Here is a 27,149-nt window from a genome sequence, read left to right as displayed (position 1 = left end):
TACTTCCATGGGCACTGTTCTTCTGAATTGGCTTCTATAATTCCCTCTCTCTCTTTCAAAACAGTCCGAACACGTGACGCCACCAGCCAACATCCATTTACTGTCCAACTTCAAACCCACAGAACCAACTTTTCATCTTCCTCATTTATTCATTCAACTGCCGTTTTCTGGAACAACCTTCCTTCATACGTATTTCCTGAAAATTACAATCTACAGAAGTTCAAGTCCAATATCAACAAATATCTTCTTTCGTGTTCTCAACCTCCAACCCAAGCACGGTACTAAGTACTATAGGTTATAATACCTCTCACGTTTGGGGTTCTCATAAAAAAAAAAAAAAAAAAAACACTGCTGCAACAGGATCTAGAAAAGTTGAGCAAATGGGCTGAGAGGGGGCAAATGAAGTTTAATGTTGACAAATGTAAAGTACAGCATATGGGAAGCAGTAATCCCAGAGTAACGTATGAACTCTGTGGTACCACACTGACAGTGGTAGAGAATGAAAAGGACCTGGGGGTAATTGTGCAGGCAGATATGAAGTTTTCTGAGCAGTGAAGACAGTCTGCAAGAGTAGCTCATGGTGTCTGTGTCTTGTCAAGGTTATACAGGAATTTTTCTAGCAGGGATAAGGAGGTGTTATCCCTTTGTATAAGGCAATGGTCAGGCCACACCTTGAGTACTGTATACAGGTCTGGTCATTTCTGGAAGTTTATAGAGCTGCTGGAATGAGTACAAGAAGGGCAACAAGAAATTTGAATGGAACAAAGGGTTGCTCTTACGAAGAAAGGCTTAAGTTTTGCAAATTACAGTGTCTGGAGACTAGGCACCTGTGAGGTGATCTGATTGAGGTGTATAAAGCCTTGAATGGTTTGAGCATGCTCAATGCAGATGGGAATTCTTCCTCTTGCTCATAATAATCGCCTGATAGGGCATAAATTCAAATTGAGGAAAGATGGTTGTAGGATAGATGTGCAGAAGTTTGCCTTTAGCTAGCAGGTGGTTGATTATTGGAACAAACTTACATTTGTCATTGTAGAAGTTGATAGCTTAAACACATTCAAGGCAGAACTTGACAAACATTTGGAGCGAGTGGATGGGTGAAATAAGGGCTTTTTTTTTTTTTTTTTTTTGGCTGATGGTATATAAGCTTACTTTCTTGCATCATATGCCTTTGCTAATACTAACGTTGGAACTAATCACACGACTGGAAACTAACCATAGAAATCATTCACGAGCAATTTCGTACCATGGTGGTTGGAATAATGAAATTAACTTCAACTAGAAGTCCAATTAATTATACAGATATACAGACTATATATTTTTCAATATTCCAATTTCAGACAAAATTCAGATTTTACAAGATATAGATAACGGCATGCATTCTAAGACCGACATCACTACACAATTTGTAATACCTAAGAGTATATCATTCATCATTCTGAAAGAGTGAAAAAAAAAAAAACTGAAAGCTTAGAGAAACCTGCTGTGCTGGGTAGGATCAGAGCATAAAAGGCAAAGTATCCGGACCTTGAAAAGACACTTGGATGGCTAATGATGACGCAGGAAAAAATGTTCCTATATATGAAACATTTTAAAAACTGGCTGAATCATTTGCACACTGGATGAATATTCAAGATTTTAAGTCTTCCAATGGATAGCACCAGAATTTAAGACTCATCATGGGATATCTTCGAAAGTGTATACAGCAAAAATGCAACTGTTAACAGGAAGCTATGAAGGAGTCAACGGTTAATCACTTAAAAATATTTTCTTGACATAGAACTAGAATATCTTTAATACTGATGAAACTGGACTTTTTTTTTTTTTTTTAATTAGCTACTGGAAAGAATGCTGACATTTACAATGAGAAATGCAGTAGAAAGAAGGCAAAAACAATAGATTACAGTAGACTGTCGAAATAGCGGCACCTCAAATAACGGCACATTGGGATCAGATGTTTACATACAGTGCAGATGTCTTGCAGTGCTGAAAAAAGAAAATGGCAAGTCATGTGATTACTATATTTGTTAAATTTGCCATTTTGAAAATGAATTCTAAATGTAACTAAGAGTAAGCACAGGTGCATATATACTTGCATGCACACCAATGCTAGGCATTTAGTAAATAAATTTGATGAATTTGAGGTGATGGTCAAGACATCAAAGGCAGATATTGTTGGGATTTCAGAGACGTATCACAAAGATATAAGGAATGCAGAATTGGAATTTGGGGAAGTACTACAATGTACTCATCTTTATGGAAGCAAAAACCCTTTCCTTTACCCCTGATGGTAATTAAATCTTTAAGTAAATCCCACATCAGTACATTGTGATGTGATCACTGCCACCTAGTGGTTCCTTTATTTGAAAATTCTTAATACACGAATGAGTGACTGGATGGGGGAAAAGGGGGGGGGGGGCTAATGCTATATAAGGTTGCTTTCTTGCATCATACGTCTCTACTAATGCTAATGCTAAAAGTCCGGATGTCATCAAACATCTATTAAAAATGGATCAGAGACTTAGATCAGAAGATAAGCCAAAGAAAACAGAAAAGTTTTGGCTGTTTGTGGATAACTGCACACCTTATTACCAAGTGAATGGTCTACATGTAGTCACTGTTGAGTATCTGCCACTTAACAATGACATCAGTTCTTCAGCCACTTGATCAAGTTGTAATTAGAATTAGTATTAAGTATTAGCCGTATTACCATATAGTGCAAGTAAGCCACAGACTTTTGTTGCATCGGTCAAAAAAAATAAAATAAAGGTAAGAAAATACAAATTATGCACTTCCCTCCTCACATTAAGTAACTAGCCAGTTCACCTTTGAATTTATTAAAACTGTTAGCAAGAAAGGCTTAAGTTCTGTAAATTGCAGCAGCTAGAGACTAGGCACTTTCGAGGTGATCTGATTGAGGTGTATAAGGCCTTGAATGGGTTGAGCATGCTAAATTCTGATGGGATTCTTCTGCTTGATCAGTTTCTGAACCTGAGGGGGCATAAATTCAAATTGAGGAAAGACAGTTGTAGACTAGATGTGCGGAAGTTTGCCTTTAGCCAACGTGTGGTTAATTGCTGGAACAAACTTCCATCTGTCGTTGTGGAAGTTGATAGCTTAAATAAATTCAAGGAGGAACTGGACAAACTTTTAGAGGAAATGGTTGTGTGAAATTATTATTTATTTATTTTTTGGCTGATGCTACATAAGCTCATATGCTTGCTTTCTTGCATCATAACCCTAGGGGCTCACACCTGGTGAGTATGGGCTTGGTACACCCAGGGTCCTGAGCTGGATATCATCATTCTTCTCTTTCTTGGTGATTCCTTTCTACTTCTGACACACACACACACACACACACACACACACACACACACACACACACACACACACACACACACACACACACACACACACACACACACACACTCTCTCTCTCTCTCTCTCTCTCTCTCAGGGTAATTCAGAAAATTTTTTTGGCTGGTGCCGCATAAGCCTCAGGCTTCCTTGCGCCATATGGCTAATAATAATAATAATAATTGTGCTTCCTGCGCAACTGCACTAGTGACCACCCAGGAAGGAAGGAAGAAAACGGCAATGCATGAAGTGGAACATCGAAATGAATACGTACATCAGGCAAGCATAATACGAAATAACGAAGCTGGAGACCGATATCACAACTTACAGGGCGAGACTACATTCCAAGTGGCTGGAACGATTCCTGGATATTCAGGTCACCGAACAATGGATAGCAGACCAGAGAAGGACCATCATCATGAAGAACCTGATAGCTCCTGCAATCTTGGAAAAAAACTCGAGCAGGACATGATCAGTCAACTACAAAGGATAGAGAATACCACCGAACCAGAGGGGAAAGAGCAAGGAGAAATACAACCCACAGCAGCTGAAGTGGAAAGAGACAAGGTCATGATATCCAGAATAGAGGACGAGTGGAAGAAGGCCCTAACAGAATTCGAAGGAACTGACCCCACAAAGACTCACATGATACCGAAGCAGAGGCCGAATAGAACCTTGTGGAGAGTCACAGACCACCTCAATCAGCAAATAATACTGCATTACCTCAACAACAATGATGCAACACTGGAGGCCATCCACACAGCCGTGTATTGTGCTGCCGTAGCAGCCTCTGGGATTAATGGAAGAGAAATGAGAGACCAGCAGCAGAAGAACCGAAAACAGAAGGAACCGCCAGCTTGGGAAAGAAGACTTCAGCAGAAGATAGAAGAATTAAGAGTCAATATAGGCCAATTAACCCAGTACCAATGGGGCAATAGGAGTAAGAAATTAATTGGAAAAGTGAAGAGCATCCTCAAGAGAGACAATATCCACAGCAGACATGAGACAAAAAATCAGAGAATAGGAGAGACTTGGACACACTGAAGCAGAACCTCTTTGAACTCAGCAAGAGACTATGCCGATACAAAGAGAGCTCCCAGAGGAAAATAAACAACCAAATCTTCGATGAGGACCAAAGAGGCTTCTGCAGGAGTCTCGGAGAATAAGGAAAAAGGAATGGACCACCCGAGCAGAAGACGATTGAGGAGTTCTGGGGCAACATATGGAGCAGGGACGTAAGACATAACAGCCGAGCCACCTGGATAGAACTAGAACACAAGAAAACCAAGGACGTACAAGAAATGAGAGTGGGAGATTCGGGAAGAAATCTACTCAATATGCCGTCTACTCAAGGAGCCTTACTTGCCATTAGGCTCAAAGGTTTGTCTACTAAACAGTCATGTAATTAATTTCGAAATGACTAATTTAATATGAATCAGCCTCACTCGCATAGCTTCTCCTCAGCTTAGAGGGTCTTTCGTCAGTAAAGACTAATGTAAAGTACCTATTCAATTCATCAGCTGGGTTATCTAGATCTTTCCCATGCTCGGTGCACAGGGGTTCGATCTGATTCATTTTCTTCTTTGTGTTAACATACATAAAAAACTGCGTGACCCCGTTCTTTGCTTAGTTGGTGTTTTCTGATACCCAGCCTTGGCCTCCCCAACCTTATTTGCAGTATTATTACAAATCATTTGTAACTGTTGTAAGCTTCAGTACTTTTAATTGCTCTAACTTTCCCATCCTGTCTTTTTCTGCTCTTTTACACTGGCCTGCTCTTTATTCATCCTTCTTCATGCTGTATTTTCTTGTTAGTATATATGAGTTCATGGCTTCAGTGATTACTGCCTTGAAGGTATTCCATAATTCTAATGTAATTGCCCTACCTCTGCACTCTAGTAGATGCCAAATAATGCATAAAAGAACAAAGAAAAAACTTTTCTTTGTTCTTTTTACTGATTTTATGAATTATCAATATAATGACCGTTTGACATAATGACATTTTTCTCATTCTGTCGGGAAGTCATAAAGCACTTTGACTACTTGAAGATCACCATTTAAGGAACAAAAATGGTGATCTGCAGGTATAGTAAAAAAAAAAAAAAAATTGGCTATCAAGTTGCAAAAAATGGAAGAAAGGCAATAAGTTGGAAACTTGTTTAAAAGATCTCTATTAGCATTAGCATTAGTAGAGGCATGCAAGAAAGCAAGCTTATACAGCATCAGCCAAAAAAAAAAAAAAAAAAAAACCGCTTCCATTTCACCCCTCTGTTCATTCGAAATACCTGTCCAGCTGAGCCTTAAATTTATTTAGGCTATCAACTTCTACAACAAGGGAAGGAAGTCTGTTCCACCAACCAACTACCCGCTGGCTAAAGGCAAATTTCCACACATCTATCCTACATCTGTCTTTCCTCAATCTGAATTTAGGCCCTCTTAGCAAGAGGAAGAATCCCATTGGCATTGAGCATGCTCAAACCATTCAAGGCTTTATACACCTCTATCAGATCACCTCGCCAGTGCCTGGTCTCCAGACACTGTAATTTGCAAAACTTAAGCCTTTCTTCATAAGAGCAACCCTTTGTTCCATTCACTAATCTTGTTACCCTTCTCTGTACTCGTTCCAGAAGCTCTACATCCTTCTTGAAATGAGGCCTCCAGACCTGTATACAGTACTCAAAGTGTGGCCTGACCATTGCCTTATACAAGGGAATAATCACCTCCTTATCCCTGCTAGAAAAATTCCTGTATATCATTGACAAGACACCATGAGCTACTCTTGCAGTCCGTCTGCAGTGCTCAGAGAACTTCATATCTGCCTGCACAATTACCCTCAGGCCCTTTTCATTCTCTACCACTGTCAGTGTAGTACCACAGAGTTGATACGTTGCTCTGGGGTTGCTGTTTCCCATATGTAGTACTTTACATTTGTCAATGTTAAACTTCATTTTCCACCTGAAAGCAAAGTGGAGGAGAAATTCTTGAAACTAAACATAAGAAAAGCACCTGAGGTGGATGGGATCTATCCAGTTATATTAAAGGAGGCGGCAAAGCAACTAAGCAAACCCTTAGGGGAGGTCCCCATGGACTGGAGATGTGCAAATGTATCCCCAATTCACAAAAGGGGATCGAAGGGTGACACGAGTAATTACAGACCAGTTAGTTTAACTTCTGCTCTGGGTAAAATAATAGAGTGACTGATTAAAGATGCATTGCAGGATCATCTAGACAAGACTGCGGCAATAATTCAGACACAGCATGGGTTTGTTAAGGGAAAGTCTTGTCTGACAAATTTGATTGGTTATAATGATGTGGTTACAAAGGAACTGGATGCAAAAAATAATTTTGATATCATATACTTGGATTTCAGGAAAGCTTTTGACACCGTTGCGTATGGAAGACTACTGGTCAAATTGGAGCAGAATGATATTACGGGTAAGTTGCTACAATGGATAAAAGAATGGTTAAGTGGGAGAAGACAGAGGGTAGTAATCAATGGGTGCTGCTCTTCGTGGACTAATGTTATTAGTGGAGTCCCACAGGGTTCGGTGTTGGGTCCACTGTTGTTTTGTATATTTATCAATGATATTGATGAAGGTATATCAGGCTTAATGTCGAAGTTTGCAGATGATACAAAGGTTGGCAGGGTTGTTAATGACAGTAATGGCAGTGTGCTACTGCAACAGGATCTAGATAATTTGGGCAGATGGGCTGACAAGTGGCAACTGAAATTTAACCTCGACAAATGCAAGGTACTACATACGGGTAGAAGTAACCCCAGAGAAATGTACCAACTGTGTGGTACTACACTTAAGGTGGTAGAAAATGAAAAAGACCTGGGAGTAATTGTGCAGTCAGATATGAAGTTTTCTGAGCAATGCAGACAGGCTGCCAGGGCAGGTCATGGGATTTTGTCAATGTATATTTATATATTGTGCATTATACATTAATATATGTGTCAAAATATATTTATCAATGATATTGATGAAGGTATATCAGGCTTAATGTCGAAGTTTGCAGATGATACAAAGGTTGGCAGGGTTGTTAATGACAGTAATGGCAGTGTGCTACTGCAACAGGATCTAGATAATTTGGGCAGATGGGCTGACAAGTGGCAACTGAAATTTAACCTCAACAAATGCAAGGTACTACATACGGGTAGAAGTAACCCCAGAGAAATGTACCAACTGTGTGGTACTACACTTAAGGTGGTAGAAAATGAAAAAGACTTGGGAGTAATTGTGCAGTCAGATATGAAGTTTTCTGAGCAATGCAGACAGGCTGCCAGGGCAGGTCATGGGATTTTGTCAATGATATATAGGAATTTTGCTAGCAGTGAGAAGGAGGTGATTGTCCCTCTGTATAAGGCAATGGTCAGGCCACGCCTTGAGTACTGCGTACAGGTCTGAAGGCCTCATTTAAGGAAGGATATTGATTTACTTGAGCGTGTACAGAGAAGGGCAACAGGATTGGTGAGGGGAATGAACAGATCATCTTACCAACAGAGGCTTAAGTTCTGCAAATTGCAGTGGCTGGAGACTAGGCACCTGCGCAGTGATCTGATTGAGATATATAAGGCCTTGAATGGGTTGAGCACGCTGAATTCTGATGGGATCCTTCGACTTGTTCAGATTACTAACCTAAGGGGGCATAAATTCAAATTAAGAAAAGACAGATGTAGAATAGATGAGCGGAAATTTGCCACTAGCCAGCGGGTGGTTAATTACTGGAACAAACTTCCATCTGCCGTTGTGGATGTTGACAGGTTAAATAAATTTAAGGAGGAACTGAACAGGCATTTGGAGGGAATGGTGTGATTTTTTTTTTTTTTTTTTGGCTGATGCTGCATAAGCTCATACACTTGCTTTCTTGCATCACATGCCACTACTACTACTACTACCTCTCAGCCCATCTGCTCAACCTTTCCAGATCCTGTTGCAGCAGCATAGCATCAGTAGTTTCCTAACAACCCTGCCAACTTTGTATCATCTGCAAACTTGGACATTAAGCTTGATATACCATCATCAATATCATTTATATATACAGAAAACAATAATGGGCCCAACACTGAACCCTGAGGGACTCCACCAATAACATTAGTCCACGATGAGCAGTGTCCATTGATTACCACTCTCTGTCTTCTCCCACTCAACCATCCCTTTATTCATAGCAGCAATTTGCCTCCAATGCCACACTGCTCCAATTTGTGCAGCAGTCTTCCATGTACAACAGTATCAAAAGCCTTTCTAAGATCCAAATATATAATATCAAAGTTATTCCCTGCATCCAGCTCTTTTGTGACTGCATCATAGTATCCAATCAAATTGGTCAGGCAAGACTTTCCCTTAACAAAACCATGCTGTGTCCGAGCTATAACTGAAATCTTGTGTAGATGATCCTGCAATGCTTCTTTAACCAGAGCCTCCATTAATTTTCCTGGAACAGAAGTTAAATTCACAGGTCTATAATTACTTGTTTCAGCCTTTGATCCTCCTTTGTGAATTGGGGTCACATTTGCACATCTCCAATCTATTGGTATCTCCCCTGAGTCCAAGGAAGCTCTCATAATTATGGCTAAGGGTTTGCTTACTTCCTTTGCTGCCTCCTTTAATATAACTGGATAGGTGCCTTTCTTGTGTTTATCTTCAACAATTTCTCCTCCACTTTACTCTCAGTTATTACAAGATTATCTAGCTTACTGCCAGAGTTGACTACACCTCTGGCATTCCCCTCACTGAATAACTCTTCATGTGTGAATGTTGATGCAAAATATTCATTTAGTTTGTTAGCTACCTGAGCAGGATCATCAACAGTTGAACCATCAATATCAAGTGGACCAATCTGATCCATCCCCTTCCTTCTAGAGTTTACATAAGTAAAGAACTCTTTGCTGTTTTTCTTTGCATCCTTTGACAAAGATTTCTCATAATCTGGCTTCGCCTGCCTAACCTCCTTTGTGACTTGGTTATAGACTAGTTTATATCTATCATAGGCTTCTGTGTCACGTGTTAATTTATATGTATCCCATGCATTTTTCTTTTCTGCCATATGTCTCATTAGTTCATCTGACATCCATTTAGGCCTAAACCTTGAACAATATTTCTTAATTGGTATGTAAAGCCTAGTAGCTTTCAAGATAAGTTCTTTGAATGCTTCCCATTTTGAATTTGCTGTTGATCATCAGTTGCTCCCACCGGGTAGAATATAAATACTGTCTCAGACCACCGTAATCACCTTTACAAAAGCAAAAACCCTTCCCTTTATCCCTGATGGTAGTTACCTCTTTGAGTAAATCCCACTTCAGCACACTGTGATCACTGCCACCTAGTGGTTCCTTTATCTGCAGATTCTTAATGCATGAAGAATCACTACTGATAATCAGATCAAGAGTATTACTCCCTCTAGTTGCCTCCCAAACATGCTGATGTAGAAAACAATCATCCAATAAATCCACAAAAGCCTTGCTAGTGTGTGAATGACCCACTCACAAATTTCAGTCAATATCTGGGAAATTAAAATCCCCTATTCCCTGTACAGTTTCTTATTATGCTCATCACAGTCATTAGGCCTATAGCACACTCCTACTCTCAATTTTGATCTCCCGATGCTTATGTGACCCCAAACTGATTCGACAGTGCACTGCCCAGCGATGTCAACTGGCTTCACTTCCTTGTATTTTATGTGTTTCTTAACTAATAGCATAACCGCTCCTCCCTTCCTATCCTGTCTATCCTTTCTGTATACATTGTACTCCCCAAATTCTAGTTCTGCATTCCTTATATCTGTGTGACACCATGTCTCTGATATCCGAGTAATATCTGCCTTTGATGTTTTGAGCAATACCTCAAATTCATCAAATTTATTTACCAAACTCTTAGCATTGGTGTACAGGCAAGTACACATGCACCTGTTCCTATTCTTAGCTACCCTAACACAACCCATGTGTTTACCTGTACGGCAATGACTCCCAGCAGTCTCTGATATATCCTGCATCTTGTTTTCCAGGCTGCTGCTCATTCCAATAGAAGCAGTGCAAGATTCAATTTCACCTCTGCCAGTGGCTACTGTTAATCTATTAGTCCTTGTATCCCCCCAAGCTGGCAGTTTTCCAACCCACCTAACACTGCCTCGATAGCATCAGCAAATATTCTTGCACCTTTTCTATTTAAGTGTATCCCATCCCTGTAGAAGCAGTCTCTCCTGTTAACAAGTACAGACCAGGCTGAAAAAAATTCTACTCCTTGTGCCTTGCACAATCTTTCCAGGGCCGAATTGATTGACAAGGTTCTCATCATATACTCCCTCCTATCGTGTCTGGGCAGAATTGCAGACACTAAATTATGCCAAACCTGATAAAAAGCACTCAACAATCTGTCCCTATCCTTAGAAATGTGGAGGGCAACAGCTTGAAGTTATATGAAATTTTACATTGTATATCTCCAAATAATAAATATTTATGGGTGGGAAAAAAATTTTTTAATCAAACTAGAAGATTAAAATTTTATCAGCATGTTAGAAAAAATAATGGGTGTTTAAAAATATTCTAGACCTCGTCATTACTCATGAATGAGATGATGTCATGGGGCTTACATTACAGGAACAACAATCAGATAGTGAACATGCAGTTAGTTGGAAGATGAAGAAAGACATGCAGTAGCTTCTAAGGATTTTAATTTCAGAAAAGAGGTCTATGATGGTTTAAGGCACTACTTGGCATCTATTAACAATAGAGTGCAGAGATGGGGCACATACATTAGAATTGTGGAATATCTTCAAAGCAGTAATCACAGTAGCCATGAACATATATACTATTAAGAAAATATAGCATGAAGAAGGATGAACAAAGAGTTTGCCAGTGGGATGGATGAACAAAGAGTTTGCCAGTCTAATAGTGCAGAAAAAGATAGCATGGGAAAGCTACAGAGCAACGAAAAAGTACTGAAGCTTACAACAGCAACAAGTTGATTTGTAATAGTACTAGACATGAGGTTAGGGAGGCTAAAGCTGAGTAGATGACTTTCATCATTCGGTGAAATACCACCACTTTGCATATTAGAGGCTTGAAGTGGCAAAACCCATGTTTAGTCTTTAGAGCAAAGTTTCCGGCATCCCCCTCCCCCCATACTTCTCCTTCAACCCATGCACGGTACTAAGTACTATAGGTTTTGATACCTTTCGTGTTTGGGGTTTTCATAAAATAAAAAAAAAAAAAAAAAAAAAATCAGAAAACACTGACTAAGCAAAGAACGCAAACAATCAGTTTTTTATGTATATGAACACAAAGAAGAAGAAAACGAATAGCATCAGATCCTTCTGCACTGAGCGTGAGAAAGTTCTAGATAAACCCAGCTGATGAATTGAATAGATACTCTGCATTGGTCTTTACTGATGAAAGACCCTCTAAGCTGAGGATGTGTGAGTGAAGCTGAGTCATATAAAATTAGTGATTTCAAAATTATAGATGACTGTTTAGTAGAAAAACAATTGAGGCAAGTAAGACTCCTGGAATAGATGGAACATATCCAATTTGTTTGTTTGTTATTTGGAGCATTAGCAACTAAGGCTATATTGCTCCGGGGATATGCGGTGGTCATTTCCTGGCCTTTCCGCATCCTCCGTATTTGGTGGTCACGGGCTTGAACCCCGGTCTAATCAAGCGTGTGCTACGCACTGCTGCTCCTGCCCACCCTGCTACGGAGGCACCACATACCCAGTAATTTTGAGAAGGGTGTCCAAAGAGTGTATTGAACCACTGAAGTTAATTTAATTATCAGGGCATCTCTGGACTCGGGAGAGATTCCTTTGGTTTGGATTAGTGTCAATGTGTCGCCAATACATAAAGGTGGTTTTATCAGTGAAGCCAGTAAGTACCGACTGATTAGTTTTACTTCAGTGGTACAGAAAATCTTAAGAGGCAATGATCAAAAGTGCAATCCAGAGATATTTAATAGAAATGGCATTCTGAAGGACACATAACATGGTTCTGTTAAGGGAATATCATGTGTAACTACCCTAGTAAGCTATTCTGACAGTTATTCATTAGCTGGGTGTAAGGAACAATTTTGACATAGTTTATTTGGATTTTAGCAAGGCATTTGACTCAGTCCTTGATGAGGGTTGTTGTTATTATTTGGTTTTTAAGAGCATTAGCAACTAAAGCCATATTGCTCCGGGCATATGTGGTGGTCATTCCCTGACCTTTCCGCATCCTCCGTATTTGGTGGTCACAGGCTCGAACCCCAGTCTAATCAAGAAGCGTGTGCTACGCACTGCTGCTCCCACCCACCTGGCTATGGAGGCACCCTTGATGAGAGGATACTCTGTAAGTTGGAACATGTTGGAATTATTGGAAAGATTCTAAGATGGACTGCAGAGTGGCTGCAGGGCAGAAGTCAGAGAGTTGTGCTTAAGATATTGTTCAGATTGGTGTAACATCAGAAGTGGGGTCCCCAAGGATTGGTTTTTGGACCACTGTTATTTCTAATTTTCGTAAATACCATCAATGAAGGTATAATGATGTCAAAATTTGATTGGGAGAGTCATTAAAGATCAGTGCCAAGCAGCACTTCTTGAGGAAAACTTAATCAGACTTCAAGAATGGTCAGAGAAGTGGCAGCTATATTTTAATGCGGCAAAATGCCACCTTACACTTGGGAAATACCAACCCCAAAATAATTTATACATTTGGTGGTTGAATTAAAAAAACAGTAGAGGAAGAAAGGGATCTGGGAGTTACAATATGGGCAGATATCAAATTTCCTGAGTAGTGTAAACAGAGAGCCAGGAAAGCCCATGATGTCCTATTGATGCCTTCTCGAACAATATTCTGTAGAGATAGGGAGGTCATAATCCCACTTTACAAAGCAATTGTAAGACCAATTTGGAATAACAGGGAACTTCATTAAAGTTTATAAGGCGCTGAGCTGACTGGGCTAGCCAGGTGGGTAAAGTGCCTGCCTGGCAACCCAAAGGTCACGGGTTCGAATCCCACCTCGGGCTTGGATCAGAGTAAAATGCAAAAACTTTGGGAAATGCATTATGGCCACAGAAGCCAACGCGCCAACAACTAACAAAAAAAAAAAATAAATAAATAAAATAAGGCACTGAGAGGAGTTAGTAAAATGAATGAAAGAAGGATTTTCAATGTTATAAAGAATTCCAGAACTAAGGGCCAAGAATTCAAAATTACAGGGGATGAGGTTTAGGCCAGATTATAAGAAGTTTTCTTTTAGCTGGTGAATTGTTGATAATGAAACATTAGTATTAGCATTAGTTGAGGCATATGATGCAGAAAGCAAACTTATACAGCATTGGCCAAACAAAAAAAATTGATAAGGCTGGAAAGACTCAAATGAATTGGATCAAATAAGATTGCACCCTTGGATTCCTCCACCTAATTCTTTTAATTAATACTACAAATCGCAAACATCTCATTTAGTTTTGCAATACCATAAAAAAGATTTAATGCAACCTTCCCATTTCACCCATCTGGTCACTCCAAATGTTTGTCTAGTTCAGACTTAAATTTATTTAGGCTATCAAATTCCACAACAACAGATGGAAGTCTGTTCCAGCAATCAACTACCCACCGGCTAAAGGCAAACTTCAGGACATCTATTCTGCATCTGACTTTCCCCAATTTGAATCAATGCCCCATCAGATCCATAATCTAAACAAGTAGAAGAATCCCATCAGCATTGAGCTTGCTCAAACCATTCAAGGCCTTATACACCTCAATCAGACCACCTTTCAGGTGCCAAGTAACCAGATGGTGCAGGCAGAACTCAAGCCTTCCTTGGTAATAAAACCCCATTGTTCCTCTCATCAATTCTGTTGCCCTACTTTGTATGTGTTTGAGCAATTCTATATCCTTCCTAAAATGAGGCCTCCAAACCAGTAGGCAGTACTCAAGGTATGGCCCCGACCAGTGCCGACCGGGCTAGATGGGTGGGTAAAGTGCCTGCCTGGCAACCCAATGGTCACGGGTTCGAATCCCGCCTCGAACTTGGATCAAAGTACTGCAAAAAAAACCTTGGGAGGTGCACTATGGCCACAGAAGCCGATGAACCAACAACTACCAGAAAAAAAAACCAGTGCCTTATATGAGAGGATAATCACTTTGTCTCTGCTTGCAACATTCCTATACAGGGCGCCTCAAAACTATTGGTACAAACATTTAGGGTAGGTAGGTAACATCTAAAGGAATACAAATCGCATAGGAACCCATAACCTGAAACGTCACCATAAGTCAGTACACGGCGCTGTTCATCAGTTTGCGAGAGGGAAAATTTCTGGTTTACTCATTCAAGCAGTAGTCGCCGCACGAAGAGCATGCATCGATATACGAACTGTGAGCTGGCAGACATGCACCTAGTGTATGGATTAGCAGAGGGCAATGGATCAGCTGCTCAATGAATTTATGGAGAATGCTTCCCAGAGAGACATGTACTGGACCACCGTTTGTTTGCGCATGTGCATCAAAATTTGTGTGATTATGGGTCATTTAGAGGTAACAGGAATAGTGCAGGCAGACCACGTTTGACGTGAACTCCCGCCATGGAAGAAAGTGTGTTGAATGCTGTCCAGAATACTCCTACTACCAGCACACGTGCCATTGCCTCTCCCTTAGGAGTGTCTCGTTGCAGTGCACAGCATGTCTAGCACGACGATTCCTTACACCCTTTTCATCTCCAAAGGATTCAGTTACTGCTCCCCCAAGATCATCCTGCACATGTGGCTTTTGCGCAGTGGTTTCTCCAAGAAAGTGTTCAAGACTTGAATTTTCCAGCCTATGTTTTGGTCACGGATGAGGCTTATTTCACTCGGGAAGGCTTATTCAATCAGCACAATGCTCATGTGTGGGCTCACGACAACCCACATAGCGTGCGCCCCCATGTGGCACAACATCGCTTTGCAATAAATGTGTGGGCAGATATGGTCGGTGATTGCTTAGTCGGCCCATACCTGTTACCATCCCGCATGAACTCTGCTAAATATCAGACCTTTCTTGAACAAGTTCTACCAGGGTTACTTGACGATGTTCCAGCAAATGTGAGACGCAACATTTGGTTTCAACATGACGGTGTGCCTGCCCATTATGGAAGGTGTGTTCGTGACCATTTGAACAGGCATTTTGAGCGTCGATGGATTGGCCGTGGTGGACCCGTTGATTGGCCCCCATGCTCACCTGATTTAGCATTAGCATTAGTAGAGGCATTTGATGCAAGAAAGCAAGCTTATGCAGCATCAGCCATAAAAAAAAAAAAAAAAAAACCCACTTCCACTTCACCCCTCTGTTCGTTCAAAATACCTGTCCAGCTGAGCCTTAAACTTATTTAGGCTATCAACCTCCACCACAAGGGATGGAAGTCTGTTCCACCAACCAACCACCCGCTGGCTAAAGGCAAATTTCCGCACGTCTATCCTACATCTGTCTTTCCTCAATTTGAATTTATGCCCTCTCAGGTGATTTTTCTGAGCTAGAGGAAGAATCCCATCAGCATTGAGCATGCTTAAACCATTCAAGGCTTTATACACCTCTATCAGATCACCTCACTGGTGCCTAGTCTCCAGACACTGTAATTTGCAAAACTTAAGCCTTTCTTCGTAAGAGCACCCCTTTGTTCCATTCACTAATCTTGTTGCCCTTCTCTGTACTCGTTCCAGCAGCTCTACATCCTTCTTGAAATGAGGCCTCCAGACCTGTATACAGTACTCTAGATAGTATGAATCAGAGCTGTAATACTCAATATGTTCTACGTTGATAATAATATTAGTAAATTAATAAGAGGAGTTTACCTCAATATAGTACGTGGAACACTTCCGTATGATACCCTCCAGAAATTAAAACGGAAAAAACGAAAAAATCGACAACTTACCGGTCCATTAAAGTAAAATATAAATAATTAAAGTAAAATATAAATAATTAAATAATCAATTTAACACAATTCAAAATCAATTCAAAACAATTAAAATTCAAATTAACGCAATTAAAAGAATAACGAAAATATTCAAAACGATCTTCCTTGGGGGATTGGGGGATCAGCTTCAGGAAGGAAGATCGTTTTGAATATTTTCGTTATTCTTTTAATTGCGTTAATTTGAATTTTAATTGTTTTGAATTGATTTTGAATTGTGTTAAATTGATTATTTAATTATTTATATTTTACTTTAATTATTTATATTTTACTTTAACGGACCGGTAAGTTGTCGATTTTTTCGTTTTTTCCGTTTTAATTTCTGGAGGGTATCATACGGAAGTGTTCCACGTACTATATTGAGGTAAACTCCTCTTATTAATTTACTAACAGTACTCTAGGTGTGGCCTGACCATTGCCTTATACAATGGAATAATCACCTCCTTATCCCTGCTGGAAAAATTCCTGTATATCATTGACAATACTCCATGAGCTACTCTTGCAGCCCGTCTGCACTGCTCAGAGAACTTCATATCTGCCTGCACAACCACCCCCAAGTCCCTTTCATTCTCTACCACTGTCAATGTAGTACCACAGAGTTGATACGTTGCTCTGGGGTTGCTGTTTCCCATGTGTAGTACTTTAAATTTGTCAATGTTAAACTTCATTTGCCACCTCTCAGCCCATCTGCTCAACCTTTACAGATCCTGTTGCAGCAGCATAGTGTCAGTATTCATCGAGCCTTCATTTCTTTCTGTGGGGGGCCCTTAAATCTATCGTGTATGAATCACCTGTGGAGATGGAAATGGATCTCGTGAGAAGACTCGTCTGCGCTGCTGCTACTGTCAAAGAAACTCCAAATGTGTTCGACCATGTCCGGCAATCCATGCTGCGTCGGTGTCACGCATGCATCGTGTATCATGGCGGAACCTTCGATCATCTGTTGTGACATCATGAAATGCATCCATCTCCTACTCCATTGTTAATATTAGGTCAAACAAATGTTTGCCACTAATTACTGTCTTGTGTCATTTCTGCTTCTTGTGCCTCTGCTACTACTTTCCCGTGACGTTTCCGGTTATGGGTTCCTATGCGATTCACATTCCTTTAGATGTTACCTACCTTCCCTAAACGTTTGAACCAATATTTTTGAGACACCCTGTATATATCATTGAGAAGATTCCATGACCTAGTCTGGCAGCCCGTCTGCACTGCTCAAAGAACTTTATATCTGACTGCACAATTACCCCCCAGGCCTTTTTAATTTTCTAATCCCTCAGTGTAGTACCACACAGTTGGTACATTTCTCTTGGGTTACTGCTACCCATACGCAGTACTTTGCATTTGTCAATGTTAAACTTCAGGTGCCACTTCTCAGCCCAACTACCTAACTTTTCTAGCTCCTGTTGCAGTAGCATACTGTCTTTAATGTCATTAACAACCTTCCAACCTTTGTATCATCTCCAAACTTGGACATTAACCTGATATGCCTTCATGGATATCATCAATAAATACACAATACAACAATAGGCCCAGCACCAAACCCTGAGGGACTCCACTAATAACATTAGTCCACGTACAGCAGTATCAATTTATTACCACTCTCTGTCGTCTCCCACTGAGCCATCCCTTTATCCATTGTAGAAACTTGCCCTTAATGCCATACCGCTCCAATTTATACAGCGGTTTTCCATGTGCAACAGTATCAAAAGATTTCCTGAAATCCAAGTATATGATATCAAAATTATTTTTTGCATTCAGTTCTTTTGTGACCACATCGTAGTATCCAATCAAACTGGTCAGACAAAACCTTCCCTTAACAAACCCATGATGTGTCTGAACTATAACTGAAGTCATGTCTAGATGATCCTGAAATGCTTCTTTAACCAATAACTCCATTTTTTGCCCGGAACAGAAGTTAAACTAACAGGTCTATAATTATTTGTGTTGCCTTTTGAATCCCCTTTGTGAATTGGGGATACATTTGCACATCTCAATTCCATGTGGACCTCCCCTGAATCTAAGGATGCTCTCATAATTATGGCTATGGGTTTTCTTACTTCCTTTGTCACCTCCTTTAATATAACTGGATAGATTCCATACACCCGAGGTACCTTTTTTATGTTTAACTTCAATAATTTCTCCTCCACTTTGTTTTCCGTTATTACAAAATCATTTAGTTCCCTGTTAGAGTTTAGAAAACTTCTGTCCTCCCCTTCCTTACAGAATTCCTCATGTGTGAATGTAGATGCAAAATACTCATTCAGTTAGTCAGCTATCTGAGTAGGATCATCAATAGTCAAACTATCAATATCAAGTGGACCAATCTGATTCATCCCCTGCCTTCTAGAGTTTACATAAGTAAAGAAGCCTTTGTTGTTTTTCTTTGCATCCTTTGCCAAGGATTTCTAGTAATCAGCCCTCGGTTGCCTAACCTCCTTTGTGACTTGATTACAGACCAGCTTATATCTACCATAGGCTTCTATGTTGCCTGATAATTTATATGCATCCAATGCATTTTTTTCCTCTGCCACGAGCCTCATTAGTTCATCTGACATCATTTAGGTCTAAATCTTGAACCGTATTTCTTAGTTGGTATGAAAAGCCTAGTAGCTTCGTTGAAGGCTTCCCATTTAAAATTCACTGTTTTTAATATCATCAGTTGATCCCACTGTATAGAATTTAAAAACTGTCTGAAACCACTGTAGTAATCTTTAAGTAAATCCCACATCAGTACACCATGATCGCTGTAACCTAGTAGTTCCTTTATCTACATGTTGAATGCACAAATAGTTAAAGCTGATAGTGTGAAGATATTCAGAGGTCAACTAGATAATTACCTATGCGAGGAGGGAAGCACATAATTTCTATTTTCTTACCTCCTTTTTATTTTTAAAAATTATATAGCTGACTCCATATTTTTTTATGCAATTCTGAATTTCATTGAATCCCTAAAGTAGGAATATTTAACTCCAAGTCTGCATGGAGTAGACCAGTTACCTGGTCAACTTTGTCTTGATAATGGATATTGAATCTGAAACATTGACAAGAATGCAATATTATTTAGTATACTGAACATTTCCATTTTAGGAAACAGATTTAAGTTTTTCAAATTTTCTACTTTTGGGGGATCATTAAACTATTTAAAATTGGATAAAAAAAAAATTGGAGGGTATTTAAAAAAAAAAAAAAAAAAATTTGATTATGTTATGAAAGTTTTTTTAATATAAAAAATAACAATTGCTGTTATGGATACATTTTATCAGTATATTATTTAATATGATTATTAGAAAGTGCAAAAAAATATGCTGGAAAATAGTCCTAAGTGCCTAAGTATTAATAAGCCACAATTTCTGGGAATCTGGTAAATTCTAGGTATCTCCTAACATAACAAAATTTTAAACGATTGCTAATGAGTTTAAACCTTTTGAAGTTTAAATTCATTAACAGAAATATTTAATCCTTTATAGCAGTGCTTCCCAATGATTAAAAAAGTAAATCATGAAATTTACACTGAAATATAGTTACAATGATATAATCTGAATGTATAAATGGGATTTGTAACCCCCCCACACCCACATACAGAGCAAATAAGGCTGTGAGGTATCAGTGTATTGTGTATGTAAATTGCATGTATCCTATGTTCCTTAATGAAAAAAATCCAAGTTTTGGGAGGATGGGAGGCACCAACCCTCATCTGAAAATGACTAACTGCCACAGTGTGCAAAAAGGTCATAAAAATTCCTCCCATCTTGAATTCAAATATAGGCTTTTCTATAGTATGGAAAGACAGCAATTGTAACCACTGTGTTATTCATAAGAGTCATGTTGGTACTTTAAAATATAATAGAAATATATATAGATTTTGAAAATCATTCTCATCATCTGTTAAGAATGTAATGCTTGCAAATTTAATTTATTTTTTACACCTAACATTTCTGAGTTGCAGTTTTCATGAAAATATATCACATGCAAAACACATTCACTCAATATTTATTACAACACTAATGCTTTTAAGTACAACTTCTTAACACATTCATGCTGGGGTTACCCACCAGTGGACTGCCACTTCCCTAGTTCTGCAAGCAGGGTGAAAGAATATATTGCAGAACCAAGTGCTACAATATATTGTTTTCCTTGTTTTTATACTACATGCAAGAAGTGCAGGAATCAAATATTTAATTGTTTTATTATAAAACCAGCAAGTCTTGCTTAGTAATTGCTTATCAGGTGGAGTGACCCACCAGTAAGTCACAAACTATCAAATTCAGTGTGAAGCATTTAGCCACTAGTAGGTGGCTAAATGCTTCACACTATAAAAATTCATGTGCATATGACTAATAAATTTATCTCCTGCATTTCAAACTTCAATTACAGTATATTTAATAATATACTTAAAAAAATTAACATCATAATGTGTGCATTTCAAAATATGTTATTGTGAAAAAAATTAGCAATTTTTGAAATGCTTTAATTTCTTTAAAAAACTTAAAATATTTCTGTCCTGCTTTTCGTGTCTCTAAACTGGGACTATGATTTTTCCCCAAAGAATCTGAAGCATCATATGAACTGCTAAGTGCTTCAAAGTGTTATTCTTTCTATTCACTGCCACAAGTTGTCATTACACTTCCCAACTTATAACAAGTTATAGCTGTTAGAATACAATCGGAAAATGTAGTAACACTCTATGCACTTTTTATATCAATTATATTTGACAGAAATAATGAATTATTACATGGAAAAAGTTTATTTTTATTCAAAGATTGTTCTTCTATACAGGCATTGCCCTGATTGAACAAAACATCTGTAGATTACAAAAGGTCTTAATTTTTTTAAATTTATTTTATCATTTTTTACTAAAAATTTCATATAATGTAAAAAAGTAGCATAAGACTTTTTAACACTGATCTGTTTTCTGAACAACAGACACAAACAAATGATATTTTACAGTGCAGCACATAAAGATAACCAGACACTGAGAGGTCACATTCTCACTTATATTGTGCCATCAGGCAGAGAGACTCATCAGTGGTATGCTACAATTTTTGAAAGATCAGTTATCATTAATTATCACACATTACAAAGCATGTGAACTTCTCTAATGTCCTTTTACTTTCCAAACAATGTCAGAGAACTGATCATGATAGAAAATCAACATCAAATGTGCACAAATAGCAGTGCCCATTACATCAGTGGCAGTTTATATGACTGAGCAATGAACCAATAAGTCACTGTAATTGACACTTATTTAGCATATAAATTAGCTATAATTAAGTGTAAAATTACACCAGTTCTCATTTTAGGGTTAATACATCAGAAAAGTGAGGGGGGGCCCTTCTGCCAGAATGGATGCATTTTGTCAAAATATATCCACCCATAGGCTATACATACAATATGCAGCCTGGTATGAACATGTTAAAATTCAGCTGGTATGTCTGAAAATTAGTTTTTAACAAAATTTTTCTCAATCAAATAAACAAACTTACAGTTCACTGTCTAAAAAATCTAAGCCTCTGTGTCGATCACCTAATTTTTTCTTCCTCATTGTATCCAAAGCAGGACTAACATGAGAGGTTGGAGCATTATAATGGACGTTGACATAAGGCATCACCTTTCTTGGGGGCTTCTCATTGGTATTGAATAAGTTACTGAAACTGATACTGAAGAATTAATTGAGAGTTAAAAAAAGCAATTTGAAAAATCAGTTAAATAACATATATATTCAAATACAGTATCTTAATATTAAATTTTAATCCCATAGCTACATACATTAATTAGCCAAAACATTATGACCACCCATATCCATGAGTGGATGCATCCCACAGCACCCAGGAGTGATTATTATTATTATTAGCCATATGATGCAAGGAAGCCTGAGGCTTATGCTGCACCAGCCAAAAAAAATTCCCAAGTTACCCTGGGAGAGAGATCACCAAGAAAGAGAAGAATGATGATATCCAGCTTAGGACTCTGGGTGTGCCAAGCCCATAATCTGGGGTTGATGTCAATGACCAGAGCAGTATAAATATCAATGGCATGGACAGTTCCTGTCAGTTTGTCAGTACAAAGCCCATGCAATGGTGAAAGAAAAATACCTGACAGAGTTTGAATGAGGAATAATTTGAGGCACTAGGAAGATGGGGGAAAGCATCTCAGCAACCATCAGCATTGCCAGCTGAATGAGGACCATCATAGTGAAGGCATGGTGGGAATGATCCGAAATGGAATACAAAACCACCCAACATGCAGGGACAGGGGAGAACACCACTGGCTGACAACTAAGATGAATGGCATTTGGCACATCCTGTTCAGGACAAGAGACAGCTCACAATCCTTCAATTAATGGCAGGCTACAACCAGGGCATACACAGAAACATTTACGAGCACACCATCCAAAGGGCTCTTGTGGACAGGAGTAGGTGACCTATCTATGTGCCTATGTTGATCGACTGTCATCAACACCTCCACCTACAATGGGAAGGGGGAGCACCGTTCCTGGTCACTGGATGACTGGAAAAGAGTCGCCTGGACTGATGAATCAAGGTTCCAGCTCCATCATGCTGATGGACAGGTGCATATTCAACAATGAGCAGGTGAACAGCTGCAACCAGACTGAATGGGTTGATGAAAACAGGCCAGCAGCGGTGATGGTAGCGGAATCATGATTTGGGAAATGTTTTCGAGGACATCACTGGGTCCCCTCATACCCATTGAACACACCCTCACTGCCAGCCCCTACTTGGGCCTAGTTTTGGACAAACGTTTTGTCCTATATGGTGACTGTGTATCCAGATGGCACTGGATTCTTCCAACAAGACAATATCCTATGTCACAAGGCCCACATTCTGCAGGAAGGGCTCAAGGATCATGTTCAAGCATTTCGTGTGTTCTTCTCGTAGCCACCAAAAATTCTCCCAACATCAACCCTGTCGTACATTTGTGGGATGTAATGGAACATGGCATTCTCGATTGATGTCAGTGCCTCGCTCTACTGCCTAACTCTGGAATGTCCTTCCATTCAGCTGGTCAGACATCTTTAATTGTCTCACAGAGTCTATATCATGCTGCATGTAAGTAGTTTTCACAGCAAAAGGCAACCCAACATGCTATTAGGTAGGTGGTCATAAAGTTTTGGCCCACAAATGTATTATATACATATATATCTGAATATGTGTGGCATTTCATAATAATGTTATCAATAAAAATTGATAAAAGAATTATCTAAATTTGAATTTAGCTAAATCAAATCTTCATTAAGCAATACTACTAACAGTTTATATTCAATACAATTTTGGAAGTACTTGAATAATAAAATAATTTTATTTATAAATTAAAATTTGTTTTTCTTGCATAAAGAAATAAACTGTATATGGTTTTTAAGTGTTGTGCTTCAACACTATTCAGTCTTACATATATTAATTACAGATATTTTACATTTGTTATTTGTAGTCTATAAATAAAAAAATTTAATTATTATTAGCAATATGGTGGAAGGAAGCCCATCTTTTGCTGCACTGGCCAAAAAAAAAAGAATAAAAAAAAAAAAAAAGAAAGAAAGAAAGAAAAGAAAACTAATTTATGAGATTCTTACCTCACATCCAGTTGACTTTTGAATTTTTTTTTACTAAGCTGACAGTCTCAATCACCTAGGAGGCAACTTAATTCAGTAATTAACAACTTGCTGGCTAAAACTTACTAAAATCCAGTCTTAAGCCTCTTTCCCCATAATTTGAATTTATGGTTCCTAGTTCTCGAATCTTTTATAACAGTGAAAATTTCATTTTCATTTTACTTTCTTCTCTCACACCACAATTATGTGCCTAGTTGCCAAGCTCACATGTAGTCTTCATATTCAGTCTTCATACAGATGCTTTTATTATTACTATTATTAATAGTAGGTAGTAGAAGTAGTAGTGGCAAATGATGCAAAAAAGCAAGTTTATTTATCATCAGTCAATAAAAAGAAAAAAGGGAAAAAAAATACCTTCCATTTTACCAATTCATTCCCTCCAAGAATTTGTCTAGGTCTTCCTTGAATTTATTCAAACTAACCACTTCTACTACAGATGGAAGCCTGTGACAACAATCAACACCCGCTGGCTGAAGGCAAACTTCCACACATCTGTCCTGCGACCATCCTTCCTCAATTTAAATTTATGTCCCCTCACGCATGTAGTCTCAGCAAGAGGAAGAATGTCATTCACATTCAGCTTACTCAATCCATTCAAGACCCTAAACACCTCAATCAGATCTCCCCACAGGTGCATGATCTCGAGGCGCTGCAATTTACAGAACTGAAGCCTTTTTGGGTAGAGCACCCTACTGTTCCCTTCACCAATCTGGTTGCCATTCTCTGCACCCATTCCAGCAGATTTATATTCTTCCTAAAGTGAGGCCTCCAAACCAGTATACATGGTTAGGCCTCAAGATGAGGCCTAACCATGGCCTCATACAAAGGGATAATCACCTCCTTATCCCTACTAGCAAAGTTTCTGAATATCATTGACAAAACCTCAGGAGCTGTTCATCCAATCCAATAAAGCCACAAAAGTCTTGCTAGTGTACAAGTGACCAAACCACAAGTTCCAGCCAATATCCCATAAAAATCTTCCATTAAAATCTTTAAAAAAAAAGAAATTTAAAATCTTCCATTATAAGATATTCTGATGGCCCACTCTATTTCTCTGTATACCTGTTTGTTATACTCATCACAGACATTAGGCCTATAACCTACTCCTGCTCTTAATTTTGTTTTCCCAGTGCTTATATCATACCAAACTGACTGACAGTGTTTCAATGTTTTTATTTATATATCATTATTAGCAAATGTTTTACACAAAGTCTCATAGTTATCCATTTAAATTTTAACAATTACATACAAACAACATACATAACTTCACATAAAACGGAATATGAATAACTTAGAAGAGAGTGAATCGATAACATTATTTTCACTGAAAATGATGATGGTCAGTAAATTTTAATATTGCAAAATATCCCACTAGAACTTTCACTATAAAAACCTATTTAATTTATAATACTCACCTTAAGGTGAATATTGTAAATTAAATAGATTTTATTATTATTTCTGTTTGTTATAAACAATATTATAGATTTGACAGATATGCATACAAACATGTGACAGTAACAAAGTAAATAAAGAATAAACAATTGCTTTTCACTTGATGGTCCTTTCCTCCAAAAATGGAAGTTGCTACATTTCTTTTCTCTCATTAGAAAATAGTGACTCATTATTATTATTATTATTAGCCATATGGTGCAAGGAAGCCTGAGGCTTATACTGCACCAGCCAAAAAAAAAAAAAAAAAAAATTCTGAATTATCGAGAGAGAGAAGTAGAATCACCAAGAAAGAGAAGAATGATAATATCCAGCTCAGGACACCCTGAGTGTGCCAAGCCAATATTCACCAGATGTGAGCCACTGCGGTTAAAAAATATTTGTAATATTTCAAATATATATATGAAATATTATTATAAAAATATTATAATAGAATATTATAAAATATGAAATATTTAAATATTATGAAATGAAAATCAGAATACAAATTTTATTCTCATTTTCATTTAATATTGGTAACTAAATTTTATTTTCATTTTCATTCATTTTTATGCTTTTTACCCATTGGCCTGTGGTTTACATCAGAAATGAAGACAGGATGTTGCTATTTTGTTTGCAATTCCATCCACTGGCACCTGATGAGAGACCAGTTTTGTAAGTTATGTGGCAAAATCCCCATCCTTCTATTTTCTTATATCTACATTCTTAAGCTATAGAAATAGTACAATTATATATACAGTAGAACCTAGATAAGAAATTCCCACATAAGAAGTTTTCCCCTATACTGGGTTTGGTTTCTTAAGTCCCAATTTCAACTCTAATTGTTGTAATGTATTGTTTTCCTGCATAAGAAATTTCTCAGGTAAAAAGTTTTCATGCATAAAAAGTTCATGATACCACCAGCCCTGGGTGGTGATATCTGCTGAGAATCCATTGGCAAAGTGTTACACATTCAAGAATCCACTGTAGAAGAGTTGCTTATTCGAGGTAGGCTCAATATCAGAGCAACTTGTTGTGAGGGCATCCACAAGAGATATAACAGAAACGATGCCATTTCACCTACTTCGGTGATTTACTACAAACTAAAATTATTCTGTTCACTAACTTGTTCGATTAGTGAATTTTCCGTAGTGTGAAACTTCCAGCACTGAAATCTTTTCAGTATAAACATTTTGATATAATGGAAGTGACATATTGCAATTGTTTTCATTGATATACATAATTGGATATGTCAATCATGTTAAGCGTTAAGTTCTGATGGTTGTGAACAATTCTGAATTACTCAGTGCAGTGGTTCCCAAACTACTGAGATTTACGAACCCATTCAAAAATCATAAAAAGTTTGCAGACCCATATATATATATATATATATATATATATATATATATATATATGCATATGTTTGTGCGAGTGTGTGCAGGTATGTGCATGTGTGTGCGAGTGCATGCAGGTATGTGCATATGTGTGCGCGCGTGTGCACTGGGTTTTCTGAAAAGAAAATTCAAAGTTTTATGTGTGAAACAACTCAATTTTACAGATATATAGTAATAACTTTATTTATCACCAATTTGCTATACATAGAACAAATAATTTTAAATATGCATACAATTATATACACTAATCGAAACGAAAAATTGTATGGATTCCCCGGGATCCATGGACCCCAGTTTGGGAAATGCTGACTTAGTGGACAGTTAGTATGTAATTATAACCTTTTAAGGTATGTTGAAACTCCAAAGGAGCTCATTCTTCAAACTGGTAATCAGTTTAATGAACAGAATGTTAAGCAATTAGAA

The 27,149-nt window shown here is 38.2% G+C and overlaps 1 protein-coding gene across 1 annotated transcript in view; it reads right to left on the bottom strand.

The window, feature by feature from the left end:
- LOC150079667 (C-Jun-amino-terminal kinase-interacting protein 4-like) overlaps positions 1 to 27,149 on the bottom strand; it is a 540,406-nt gene that overhangs the window by 222,117 nt on the left and 291,140 nt on the right. The window contains exon 16 of the mRNA XM_090383158.1: positions 21,761 to 21,934. Within this exon, the coding sequence (XP_090239284.1) occupies positions 21,761 to 21,934 (174 nt within the window). The remainder of the gene's footprint in view (positions 1 to 21,760; positions 21,935 to 27,149) is intronic.

The sequence above is a fragment of the Mastigoproctus giganteus genome, chromosome 10 (genome assembly GCF_048544385.1).
Source record: "Mastigoproctus giganteus isolate SK-2022 chromosome 10, ASM4854438v1, whole genome shotgun sequence".
NCBI classification, from domain to species: Eukaryota; Metazoa; Arthropoda; class Arachnida; order Uropygi; family Thelyphonidae; genus Mastigoproctus; species Mastigoproctus giganteus.
The sequence above is the reverse complement of the archived record's forward strand: the minus strand, read 5'-3'. Positions and strand labels throughout refer to the sequence as shown.